We start from the raw sequence: 12,097 nt of genomic DNA, 5'->3' as shown, positions 1-12,097 counted from the left end.
AAACAAAATCATCGTATACATAAACAAAAATATAATAACATAAAATTGCAACATTGAAAACAAAATATTTCATATTTTCAGTTTTTTTTGGTTTTGGTTTGTTTTGTTTTGGTTTTTTTTGTTACTTGTCATTTTCAGAGTGTTGTGTTTTTGAATTAATATTACCACCATTGACAAATCCATTCTTGTTCGTTTCCTTCACACTTGATAAGCGTTATATTAAACGCTATCAACGCTATTTTGTTAACTTTGCTTTCTCAGTCCTGTAAAAAAACAACTAAATGCTACAGTTTTATAGGGTAAAGTGCGGCAAAAGGGCCGACCTTTGGGTTTTATGCCGAACTCAGCAGCGTCTTAAGTTTGTTATGGAGAAAAGGTATCACAGATAAAAATATCTTAAGTATCAGACCAACATGATTTAATAAAACATATGCTTACGCCTCTTCTTATAGTTTTTTGTTTGCCTGCTGAGTTCCACATGAGCTAAAAAATGTTTTTTATATGATATATTGTTTTGGCTTCAATCTTAACTTACCAAAGAATGATTAAATAGTTTTAATATTCATTTTGTTTTTGTACTTAAAGCTTTCTCAATTGTCAATCTCTCTCGATTCAGATATTTATCTAATTTTTTTAAATTTAAACGCGACACTAGGGACTGAATCGTAGATCATTTCAAAGCGTATTTTGCATTATCTTTCTTTTCCCTTTCTTGTTCAGATTTGACTTTTTGTGGTAAGTTCTTGTTCTTTTTTGCACTTGAGTTTTCTTTTTTTTTTTTTTTTTTGGAAATACTTAATACTTGAGTGGTTGAGAGTTTTTCGTTATCTCTGATAAGTCTTGAATTTGTATGCTTGTAGTTTTTTCTGCGCTGCTTCGCTTCGTGAATATTTCAGTCTTTTCTTTTCGTTTCGTTTCTCTTTTTGCTTTCGATTGGGTGTTTTTTTGCACTCAATATTTTTTTTGGTTTCTCTTTTAGCTTATTTATTTAAACAGAATAATAGTATATAGTATTTGTTTTTTGTTTTTTTTACGAAATAATAATAATATGTACGTGTAAATAAGTTTAATGCATTACACACATTTTTGAACATTATTTTATTGACTTTGATAATTGTTATGATTTTTGCATCTCTTGCTAATATATTTGTTTGTATATTTCGTCACTTTTTTCCTCAGGCTTACTTAATATAAAGAGTTACATATAATTACGTGCTTTTTGTTTTTGCTTAAATTGTGGCTACGAGTAAAGTTTGTTTCTTGGGATAGAGGGTGAGAAAAAAAAACAAAAAAGAAATAAAGGTTCTGGTTCTTTGTCAAAAATCTTGCAAAATCATAGCCGATTCCAGTTGCTGCATAAACATATTTTTGTATGCTTTGGGGTTTTGGATTTTCTCTGTTTCACTGTGGGTTTTGTTTTTGAGCTTAACAACTAAAATCTATTGATACATCCGATTTTATTCTTCTGTATGACATGACATGATTTACAATATATAAGTTTTTAGTTTTATTTCAGTTCAGTATCCAGTGATTCGGATCGCGACTGTTTTACTCTTTCAGTTGATGTAAAAAAATATGAATATTTAAACATACTTTTGGTCACACACTTGAATTGTAAATTGTAAAAAGGAGAATCTAAGAGCGGGTTTTTGGCTGGAGCACAAGGCTCCGTTTGTCCAGGAACAAAACATTAAACAATAGGCGGGGCTGGGAAATTCAGCGGGGAAACAAGGCAAAATAACAGGGGGGAGAAATGTGATTCGATTCGGTTAAGGGTAGCAGATTGATTATGGAAAGAGACGCGCAGCAATGCTTTGGGGGTTATGCTTAATGTCTAAGAAAAGAAGAACTTTTTTTCCTTAAAACTAAAGTTATATATGTTAAGTGTGTGTGTTTTTGGGTGTGAGTGTGTGTGGTATTTGTATTATTATTTTATATATATATAGCAAATTAATTATGCATTAAACATATACCTCCTTCCTTCCCTTTCTGTATTTCTGTTTATACTTTCTGCCCTTATATCCCATTTTTATTTGGTTACTTGACCGCCCATCATCGGAGCACGCGCAGCGTTCTTTTACTCTCTGTTTTGGGTTGGTGTCTGGCCACTAGGGTGTTGTGGGTGAGGAGACGGTTATGCGGTTGTCTAGTAGTAAGCGGCTGCATTCGAATAGTTCTGCGAATAAGCCTGCGAGTCTGCAAGTAGATGGGGTAAAGGGTGGTTGATGGGAGGCTACAGGCAGCGTGATCAGTTCACATACCATAGCCTGCATAGGCTCGCTCGTCGTAGCCAGCGGTGCTCTGCTGTCCATGCTGGCTGTAGTCCGTCTGCCCAGTCGCATTGTAATCCACAGCCGTTGATCCATACTGCTGGCTGTAGTCCTGGCTGTACGAAGGATAGCGTGTATCCTGCTGTGCGGCATAGCCCGTCGAACTGTTTGAACAAAGAACGTTATTAGAATGAATTCTCTTTGAATTGGAAGTAACTCTAAAGTGTAGAGTGTAGAGGAGGCAACCCACTTGTAGCTCTGATACTGGCTCTGATCGTACTCGGTGCCATGTGTGGCATAGCTGCTGCTGGCCGGTGCACTTGTCTGAGATGTGTGCGCTGCATAGCTGCTGCTGCTCTGGCCATAGCCATTGTAGCCCTGCTGCGAGGTCGATGCGCTGTAACTGCTCTGCGCATACGGATCGACCTGCTGTGTCTGGTCGTGGGTCTGATAACCATGATGGCTGCAGCCAGGAAAAGTTCTGCGTTAGTTGTTGCTTTGGGGATGCTTCCGTGGGTGATTATATTACCTTTGAGCCGATGAATGATGGCTGGGAGCCGAGCCGTAGGATGACTGCGAGGCCATACCGCCACCGCCGCCGCCCATATGCTGTTGAGAGTTATGATATTTGGGTGTCATGGGCCGCTGGCCGTAGGGACCACCCTCATAGCGTCCACGCTTGGGACCAGGACCACCGGGTGCGCCACGTTTGAGAGCTGGTACCGGTGCAATTTGTGTATTGGGATTATGTGCCTGATGGTGATGCATGGGTGGCCGACTCATACCTTGATTGTACCCGCCTCGGCCACGGGGTGCCCCACGTCGTGGCATTTGTCCGTGATCGCCCCCAGGACCGCCGCCCATTGAGTTGCTATGATGCGAATGAGGACCACCGTACATGCCGCCTCCACCGCCTCCTCCACTGCCATTCATATGTGGATTATAGCCACCGCCGCGACCGCGTCCACTAAACGGACCGCCACGTCCACGACCGCGTCCCAAGTATGGTGGAGGTCCACCTCCACCTCCGCCACCTCCACCGCCACCACCATTGCTGCCTGGAGCACTGCTGCTATGTGAGTTGTTGGACGCAGAAACTGGCGCCGGAGTCTGGGCATCTGTGGTCTCCTGCTCTCCGGTGGCCTCGCCGGCCTGTGACTCGCCAGACGCCGCTGTTGTGGGCACGGGCGACACCGTCTTGTTGTTGTCGGCACCTGTGTGTTGTTTGGGAGCTGCTTACGACCGTATAAATGGGATTTACATTGTGTTCTAAGGTATCTTAAAGCTATTAAATATCATCTGTGGGGGCTGTGCACTTACGTTGTTGGTACATGGGCGGGCGTCCGCCTCGCATGCCCATCGGAGCGCCACCGCGGGGCTGGAATCCTCCGCGTCCCTGGTAGCCCATTCCTCCTCTGGGTCCACGCATGCCGCGCGGAGGGCCCGGCATCATGCCCTGCATTCCCGGCGGTCCACCACCCATTCCACCGCGCATGCCACCCATAAAGTGACCGCGACCACCGCGTCCACGGCCACGGTCGAATCCGCCGCGCATGGGAGCGCCACCGCCGCGTCCGCGAAAGCCACCACCACGTGGGCCCCCAACTGACGGGGATGATACTTGTGCTCCTTCCATGCTCCTCGTCTATCTATTATTTTATTATCGCACAAAAACACCAGCACTGGGACACACACACACACACAGAGTCACACGCAGAAACACACACACAGTCGCGGGACTCGGACGCACACTGGCAGCAGCACGAATGGGAAAGAAGAAGAACAGAAATGCCGGAGATTGCGATTCCAAGCGTTTATATCATGCAACTTGGACAATGCAACTGTGTTGAAACGCTCTTATGTGCTGCAGAACACACTAATCACTTGTGTTAATAGTTTATTTGTATTAACTTATTTAACTAAACATATTTAGGGGAGTCTGAAGCGCGTTTTGTTCTGTCGTTTTATGTGAAAAAATATGGCGGCTATTGATTTTTGTCTTTTTTTTTGGTATTTACACGGCTGATTCCGAGTGACTGTTCAAACTTAACACCCTGAACGCCCGTCTTTCAAATAGGCAAGCACTTTCGCCAAATTCGCAAAATAAAACTGTTTGTAAATGTTTATTGTAGCCACACATCCCCCCTGTTTACGAATAAATTCGAATGGGCAATGTTTCATTCAGCTAAACTGCGTTAAAAATCTTTAAGTTTCATTAATTTCTTAGTTTGCATTTAAACACCCATTGGTCAACAGAAGGTTAATCGGTCTCGGTCAATGACAAATTTACTCGATTTAATATTCTGTTTAATATTGCCATCAAGCTAAGACTCTCAGCCGTGGAAATACAATTTTCTTCGATTGTACAATACATTCGCCACAAGATTGGCCTACTCTTCTTGACTCTTTTATTGGATTGTTTACAAAAATAACGATTTAGCTGGAAGGTTTAGAAAAAAGAACGAAAAAAATATACACAATACTGCACGCTGGTATTTAGCCGCTATACGATTGCAGCCACACTAAGAACTAGAAAATGGAAAACATAAGTTAAAAAAATTGATTGGCAGATTTAGCAACAAATTGGTGAAAAGGAGCGAGCGAGCGACGTGACAAGATGCCTGGCAAAGTGGGTGTGAAAATCAAGGCGGCACGCAATTTGCCTGTCATGGACAAGAGCAGTGAAACGACGGATGCATTTGTTGAAATCAAATTAGCCTCGGTGACCCACAAAACGGACGTGTTCCGCAAGAGCCTGAATCCCACATGGAACACAGACTGGTGTGTGTTGTGTTGTGTTGTGTGCCATCCCCTCTAAGCTATATATATTCATAATTCTTGCGTGTGTTTCAAGGTTTCGCTTTGAAGTGGATGATGCTGAGCTGCAGGATGAGCCACTGCAGATACGACTGATGGACTACGACACGTATTCGGCCAATGATGCCATTGGCAAGGTGAACATTAGCTTGAATCCTTTGTGCCTGGAGAGCTCTAGTCAGGCGGTGCACGGCAAGGGCACTGTCCTCTCCGGTTGGATACCAGTCTTTGACACAATGCACGGCATTCGAGGCGAAATCAATGTGATAGTCAAAGTGGATCTGTTCTCGGATGTCAACAAGTTTCGTCAAAGTTCCTGCGGCATACCCTTCTTCCACTGTGTGTACTTATTTTATCTCTTTAAGCTCTTTTTAATTAAGATTCTCCCTTTGCAGCCCAATGTGTTCCATTTGGTTATCGCGCTCAAGTCATACATGGCTTTGTCGAGGAGCTGGTGGTCAACGATGATCCAGAGTACCAATGGATTGATAAAATACGCACACCACGCGCCTCCAACGAAGCGCGTCAAGTTGTCTTCCTGAAGCTGTCCGGCCAGGTGCAGCGCAAAATGGGCTTAAAGGCCATCAATATGGGCGCCAATGCGGTGATCGGTTACACGCAATGCTTTGACCTCGAGGGCGATGTGGGTGTAGTGGCACGAGGCGTGGGCACAGCCGTCACGCTGATCAAGGACACCAGCAGCAGTCAGCCAAATAGCGCCGATGTGGTGCTCATAGAGGAGTGAGTATGCCAGACACAAGAAAACTTTCAATTGGAAATGGAAGCCAAAATTGTTACCTACTTTAAGTGTTTCCTTTTTGCTTTAATTATTCGTTTTGTAGTCGTTTTTTTAGGTGCGAGCAAATGTGCCTCTAATTTCCAACAATGTTCTAAAGCAAATTCTTTTCTTCTCTTGAACATTTTTTACCCCCACACCGATCCAATCTCTCTCGATATCTCTCCCTCTCTCTCCGTAACCAACTCGCTCCTTGTCGTATCGTTTTGCACGCACCAAAATATTGTTGTTGTTGTTCTCTTTGTCGTCTCGTATTTTTGTGTTTGCATCCACACACACGCCCCCACCCACCATCCCACGCGTAGATTGGCCCAAAAGTATCTCGATTTTCTCAACTGTGCGGGTGCGAGTAGCTTGAGTCTGCCGCTGTCCGGACGTACGCCACAATATCGTCTCAACATATGCCGGCAGCCCTCAGCAGCCGCAGAGGCAGCGGCAGCAGCAACGTTGTTCTACATCGAAAGTGCCAGCAGCGACACAGAGGATGCGGACCTCATGCAGAATCTCATCAGGCAGGAGGACGAGCGCGGCGAACGGATTCGCGAGAAGAAGCTCAGGCATCGCATGCGCCGTCTAACGCTCTCCTCGCGCAATGTCTTCAGCGAGAAATATGCCACGCTGATACGACGTATTGAGCCAAAGATACCCGAGAATGCCACACAATCGCTGAGCAGCATCTTTGGCGGCAGCGGTGGAGCAGTCACGGCACCGTCCAGCTTTCGTCAGCGGCGTCGCAGGTCGCGTTTTCCCCTGAACATGAAGTCCAGTCCGCCGAACATTGTGCGCTCCATAAGCAACGATACGGGCGTGCGGCCCAGCCATGTAACAGCCAGCCAAACTTTTCTCACTGTGCCCGGTCTGACGGAGTTTCAGGAGAATACGCGCTCAGCGCCGGACTTGCCAGTGGATGAGGAGTTTATGCAGCTAAAGAGCGGACGTTCCTCCACGTACTCCACGGACTCCGAGGAGTCGTTGCAAATTGCTTTACTCCCGCCTGATAGCAACGGCGAAGAGTCCTTGGAGGAGGAGAATTTGCAGGACAATTGGATCAGGCCAGGCGAGACGCGCAGCTGTGAGAACAGTCAGCCAGATCTCGGACCGAAGCACCACAACTTGCTGGAGGACTTGCGCTGCTTCTCGCGACGCCTGCAGCAGCTAATGCACCTGAAGCCAAAGGACATGCCGCTCGAGCTGAAGCCCAAACATCCGTCCTTTATGCTCTCAATGGAGTACAAGCCTTACTACAGCTCGCATCCAGAGCTGCCGACATGCTGCAACGATGAGGGTTGGCTGGGCACAAACAACCTGAACACATCCAGCTCCATGCTGCAGTTGAATCATTTGCCCAGCTACGGGAAAAGCAACATGCAGCGCAGTGTTTCATTCAATCAATTGGGCACAGTGGCAGCTGTAGCTGCTGCGCCACCGAACACGTTGCTGCTTAATGCACCGCCAGAGCTGCGTGTATGCCCCTCGACCCCGACACCCCAGACACCGCCCACAAAGTCCGAGCTACTAGTACCACCTTCCGCCTTTGATTTTAACCCTTTTGTTGTTCTTACCAAATTAGATCATTCTGTAAATATATCTAATAGTACTAACCTTAGTAACAACAATAATGAATCATCATTGCTTGCTCCATTTGCCATACAACAACAACAACAACAACAACTTAGGTCCAGCAACGAGACAGCAGTAGCAAACGCAGCACAAGCCACGCCACCACCAGCATCGTCTGGAACTGGAACTGGAATGGGAATGGGAACTGGAACGGGAGCTGGTTGGCGCTTGCCCTCGCCCGTGAACAGCAGTCGCTTGAAGATGACACCAAGTCCATCCAAGAGTGGCATTTCGGCGGCAACAAATGCCGACAGTGCTTCCACATCAACCGCATCGACAGCCACGACAATGGTGCCGGCCACAGTGGGGGAGATTTGTCGTCGCTCCTCTGACTCCGATTTGAGTGTCACGCCCAAAGGTATGTGCGGGGATTAGTCGCTAAGGATGGGGAATCTACTGCTAGTTTAAGGCTTTAGTTTTAAGCGTTTGCCAACCCTGCCAACTGCTCCGTGTGCGTGTGTGTGTGTCCCCGCTCTTGGGTCTCTTTGCGTAACTTTAAGTAACAGTTAAACGTCGTTCTCTTTCAACGTTCTCTCTTTGCGTCGTCTGCTGCTGCACACCGGCAACAACACAGGCTTTGCCTTTACATTCCTTCATCGCAAGCGTAAGTAGCTGGCTTTCTCCCTCTCGCTCTGTCTATGTCTAAGTAACTGTTTCTCTCGATGTCTAACTAAGCCTCTCTTGATGTCCATTCTCCATTCTTGATGTTAATTGTGTGTTGTCTAAGTGTGTGCCTGCCTGCCACTCTCTCTGCCTATCTCTCACTCTGTCTGTGGTTATTCGATGTGTTCTCCTTAATCCCATCACAAAACTGTCTCTTGCGAATGCTTCATCCGTTTTTACGATTTACAGCCATATACATACATATATTTTTACCTAAACTAAGATCATTTGACGTCAAAGTGGAGCAATGCATTAAGCAATGGATGTGCTAGGGAGGGACTAGCAAAGCCTCAACAATTAGGCGACTCTAAAGGGCAGAGTGCTCTCTCTTCGTCTTCTTCGAAATACCAAATGTCTGTTCGCTTATGAAAAATTTGTACAGCGAATCAAAGTTATTCGGGGAATCTTTCGTAGAAGGAATAATCTATCGGGGAAGAGCCATTTTAAGGAAAGTGCCGCAGTTTATCATCATCAGAAATTCCCAAAGAAAATCCTGTAGCTGTGAAGTTTTGTCTCATGTTGGGTAAGACGGATACAGATGAGATGCCTCAAGCAACATTTTATAAAAGCGGTAACTGCAGCATCAACTGTCTCTAGCGACACCAAGTCGAAGGTTCTTACGCGCAGGAAACACAACCCTAGCGAGATGCGCTGCTGCATGACGCGTGATACATGTTATATAACATGCAGGCAAGAAATTTAGATGCAAGAATAGTGATCGAGCTTTAAGAGCAGACAAAACTAATGCCATTACGATCAACACTCAAGAAATGAATAATTAATTTTCGTTCATTGCATACCAACCATACCCCAACCATTTCTAAGTCTCCCCCCCACTCTCTAGACGTAAGCTAACTTTGTAAATATACATAACTGTATTCCTATTCTACAGCAAAATGGTTGTAATCCCACCCACCAGCGATACTTTCATTGATCCTCTTGCCTCTGCTTCAAATTCAATTCACAGGCAACTCAATTTGTGTGGCCAGCGAGCGTCTGGTGGCTGCCACGGCAATGATGCGTCTAACGCAGCCCGCTGTTGGGGCCAAGACAGGCACTGCAGCGGATAGCCTGGACATGTTGGAGTATCCGTTTCTGACCATGACAAAGTACCCCACGGGCTTCATACTCCATCTGGGCGCGACAGTGGCTGCCAGTTCGGTGAAGCTGCTGGAGCGTGTGCCCAACCCCGATGAGCCCGAAGTGCGGGATAGCTGGTGGACGGAGTTGCGCATGGAGATACGTTCGCACGCGCGTTCCCTGGGCTGTAATGTGGTCTTGGGTTATGCGGAGGCGACAACCATTTCGTAAGAGTTTCCATATCCAAAATCTTTCCTTAAATAATCCCCAAACTTTGGTTTGCTTGCAGCGATGATGTTTGTGTTTTATCTGCCACTGGCACAGCGGCCGTCATCAATATGGTCTTCAATCGTTCGGTGTCGCAAACCGATCTGTATGCCATGTCCAAGGCCACGACGGGCAATGCCATGACGAATTCCCTGGAGGAGGCAAATGGCAGCAGCAGCGGCGAGCCGAGTGCCAGCAAGGACAGCGGCTCCGTGGGCACTGGCAACAGTTCGGGTGGCAAGCGTTACGGCATGCCACCGCTGAATGGACCGCGCAATGCCTGCGCCATCTGCCACATACCCTACAACCTCAGCTCCGTGCCGTTCAATGTTAAGATGAAGAAATGCGCCATTTGCCGCAAGGGACGGGTGCCCGATGTGCTGCTTGCCACGCTGGAGGTGCCCGAGTATATGCAGGTCACAGGACGCGGCTGCTTCATGCAGGCCCAAGTGGTGCGCGCCAAGCGGGATCTGCGCGCCGAACTAAATGCCAAGGAAATATCCGACGGGTTGCCATTTTTGGAGTACGAACTGCACCGCGTGCTGATCAACAAGCTCAAGGCCAAGGGCATGAATGCCATTTTCGGACTGCGCACCCAAGTGGCCATTGGTGAGCGCATGATTGCCTTGATAGCCACGGGCACGGCGCTCTTCCTCACAGCGCTGCCAGTGCCGCAGGTGCCGAAAATAGTCGCCGGCAACACGTGGACGGACAAGCAGAAGTTGAATGAGTTGCAAAAGAAATTGCAGGAGACGTTCGAGCGCAATCAGGAGATTTATCAGCTGAAGATCCTGGACCCCGACTTGGCTGCAAATGCGACACCAGCAACGGCAGCCTCTGGCGATAAGCAGTCGGACACGGACGACTCGGATGAGGAGGAAATGAACGAAATCGATTTGAATTGCGGCAACAAAGAGCTTTGTGTGCTGGAAGTGGATGATATAGAGGATCTGGAGATTATATCGCTGCTCATGGAACCATATCCGCCCGAGGGCTTCCACGTGGTCAACACACAGCAGGTGCCGGGCATGCTTGAAATGGACACGGTGAAGAATTTGCAAATGTTTACACAAGTGTGGCGTGCTCGTCTGGAAGTGGGGCAAAGTGTCAATGGATTTCCCAAGCACTTTCAGCGGTGAGTACAGGGAGGTGCCCCTCCTAAGTGTAGCCACAGAACTAATCTCTCTTTTGTTCACAGTTTGCTGCAGACGATCTACTTTAAGCTGCGCACCATGATACCCTGTGCCATTTGTGATTTACGCTTTAGGCTGGAACTACCCGAGTCGGTAAGTGGGCGAGGCATTCCCCTTGGCATCAAAACTTAATTTTTTTCTGTCTTCTTTTAGGATCAAATTCAACTTTTGGTCACCGGCATGGCCATGGGTCTGAGCGATGCCAATAAAATGAAATATCGTCGACGACCGGCGCAACCACAGCAGAATGGCTTCCATGAGGCTGCCACCACAGTGCATGCCGCACACTCCCAGCCAGAGCTGTCAAATGGCAAACGTATGCTGCAGGAAGAGGATTACATATTCCCATTGGACGAAGATCAAATGGTGGACACACCAACGCCCACCAGCACAGCCATACCGCCTTTTGGCATGAGTTCGTTTAAAATGCGCAAAACATCGCCCTCGCGCCTTGGCAACCTCTCCTCGGGCGTGCCGGCAACCTCCACAGGCATCAAGTCGCTGAATTTGGGCACAACAGTCTCCAGGAATCGTTATGTAAGTGTGAGACCATCACTGGCTATGGATAGCTAAGTAATTCGCTTTCTTGCAGTTCCCCTTGCGCGATCGTTATGGCGTGGACTTGACGCCGCTGAGCTTCATACCCGGCGGACGCATTGAAAAGTATTTGGGCAACCTCAATTTCTTCTTTATACGGGAGAGCACTTCGATACGTGAAATTGGCGGCATAAGTGGCTTTGTGCATGGCTTCATCACCGAACTGCTGGCAGTGGTGCGTGCGCATATAGCATCGTTGGGCGGCAATGCCATGGTCTCCTTTTACATCACCGAATTAATATTGTTTGATAATCAGCACAAGAATCAGGTAAGCAAAGCACCGTTAAGCCATGCACAGCTGTTTTTATTAACCCTTTTGCAACCCCTTCTTTATTCTGCGTTTTAGGGCCAGTGTTTGATTAGCATTGGCGGCGATGCCGTTTATGTGAGCTATTACTCTGATGACTGATATAAGCGCCTGCGGGGCATCTAGCGTTCATTTTACGCGAATCGCCCCAAAAGCCTCTGCTACTGATGCCAAATCCCCGCTCGCTTCCTCTCTATTTGTCTCTCTATCAACTTCAGCATGGGTTAAAGGTGTGCCCATGCAAGGTGTATTTACATACAAGGTGAAGTCTGCAGTCTGCCTGTGCGTGGTGAATATGTTAATGGTGCTCCCCACAGCGGGAAAAAGTCACCTTGTAGGCAAACCACCTTGCGCTAGCTCTCTTTATATGCTCTTTGGCGGTTGGTTAGTGGAATTTCTGTATGCAATATTCGAACTGTGACGAAACAACGTTCTTTTTACTTAACTTAGTAGTGTGAATTATATTCTTGGCCCTTGTTATTAATTG

The 12,097-nt window shown here is 47.1% G+C and overlaps 2 protein-coding genes across 6 annotated transcripts; one reads left to right on the top strand and one right to left on the bottom strand.

The window, feature by feature from the left end:
• Positions 1-1,253: 1,253 nt before the first annotated feature.
• Positions 1,254-3,906, bottom strand: LOC117898823 (RNA-binding protein FUS). Of its 4 annotated transcripts, none has more exons than XM_034808490.1 (6): positions 3,591-3,906; positions 3,056-3,484; positions 2,800-2,986; positions 2,521-2,733; positions 2,262-2,434; positions 1,254-2,196 (listed from the first exon to the last, which is right to left on the bottom strand). In XM_034808490.1, the coding sequence occupies exons 1-6, from the start codon at positions 3,904-3,906 to the stop codon at positions 2,147-2,149; spliced, it is 1,368 nt and encodes a 455-aa protein (XP_034664381.1). In that variant the 3' UTR covers positions 1,254-2,146. The 4 variants fall into 4 exon arrangements, with proteins under 4 accessions (XP_034664381.1, XP_034664378.1, XP_034664379.1 ...); XM_034808489.1 differs by having other exon boundaries at positions 2,147-2,196; positions 3,056-3,502; XM_034808487.1 differs by having other exon boundaries at positions 2,800-3,502.
• A 981-nt stretch (positions 3,907-4,887) lies between these two features.
• Positions 4,888-12,094, top strand: LOC117898820 (C2 domain-containing protein 5). 2 transcript variants are annotated; one of them, XM_034808482.1, is made up of 10 exons: positions 4,888-5,051; positions 5,125-5,426; positions 5,483-5,828; positions 6,189-7,861; positions 9,134-9,473; positions 9,536-10,648; positions 10,712-10,799; positions 10,860-11,243; positions 11,299-11,571; positions 11,650-12,094. In XM_034808482.1, the coding sequence occupies exons 1-10, from the start codon at positions 4,888-4,890 to the stop codon at positions 11,710-11,712; spliced, it is 4,746 nt and encodes a 1,581-aa protein (XP_034664373.1). In that variant the 3' UTR covers positions 11,713-12,094. The 2 variants fall into 2 exon arrangements, with proteins under 2 accessions (XP_034664373.1, XP_034664374.1); XM_034808483.1 differs by having other exon boundaries at positions 7,560-7,861; positions 11,650-11,712.
• The last annotated feature ends 3 nt before the right edge of the window (positions 12,095-12,097 follow it).

The sequence above is a fragment of the Drosophila subobscura genome, chromosome O (assembly GCF_008121235.1).
Source record: "Drosophila subobscura isolate 14011-0131.10 chromosome O, UCBerk_Dsub_1.0, whole genome shotgun sequence".
NCBI lineage: Eukaryota > Metazoa > Arthropoda > Insecta > Diptera > Drosophilidae > Drosophila > Drosophila subobscura.
This window is presented reverse-complemented; position numbering and strand designations above follow the sequence as displayed.

Bases quoted from the DNA above. Each gene is read 5' to 3' on its own strand.
- LOC117898823 (XM_034808487.1), bottom strand. From the start codon at position 3,906: ATGGAAGGAGCACAAGTATCATCCCCGTCAGTTGGGGGCCCACGTGGT. The intron at 3,503-3,590 runs GTAAGTGCACAG...GGTCGTAAGCAG, and splicing joins CCCGCCCATGTACCAACAAC to CTCCCAAACAACACACAGGT. The intron at 2,197-2,261 runs GTATGTGAACTG...ATCTACTTGCAG, and splicing joins GCGAGCCTATGCAGGCTATG to ACTCGCAGGCTTATTCGCAG.
- LOC117898820 (XM_034808482.1), top strand. From the start codon at position 4,888: ATGCCTGGCAAAGTGGGTGTGAAAATCAAGGCGGCACGCAATTTGCCT. The intron at 9,474-9,535 runs GTAAGAGTTTCC...GTTTGCTTGCAG, and splicing joins GCGGAGGCGACAACCATTTC to CGATGATGTTTGTGTTTTAT. The intron at 10,649-10,711 runs GTGAGTACAGGG...TTTTGTTCACAG, and splicing joins TTTCCCAAGCACTTTCAGCG to TTTGCTGCAGACGATCTACT.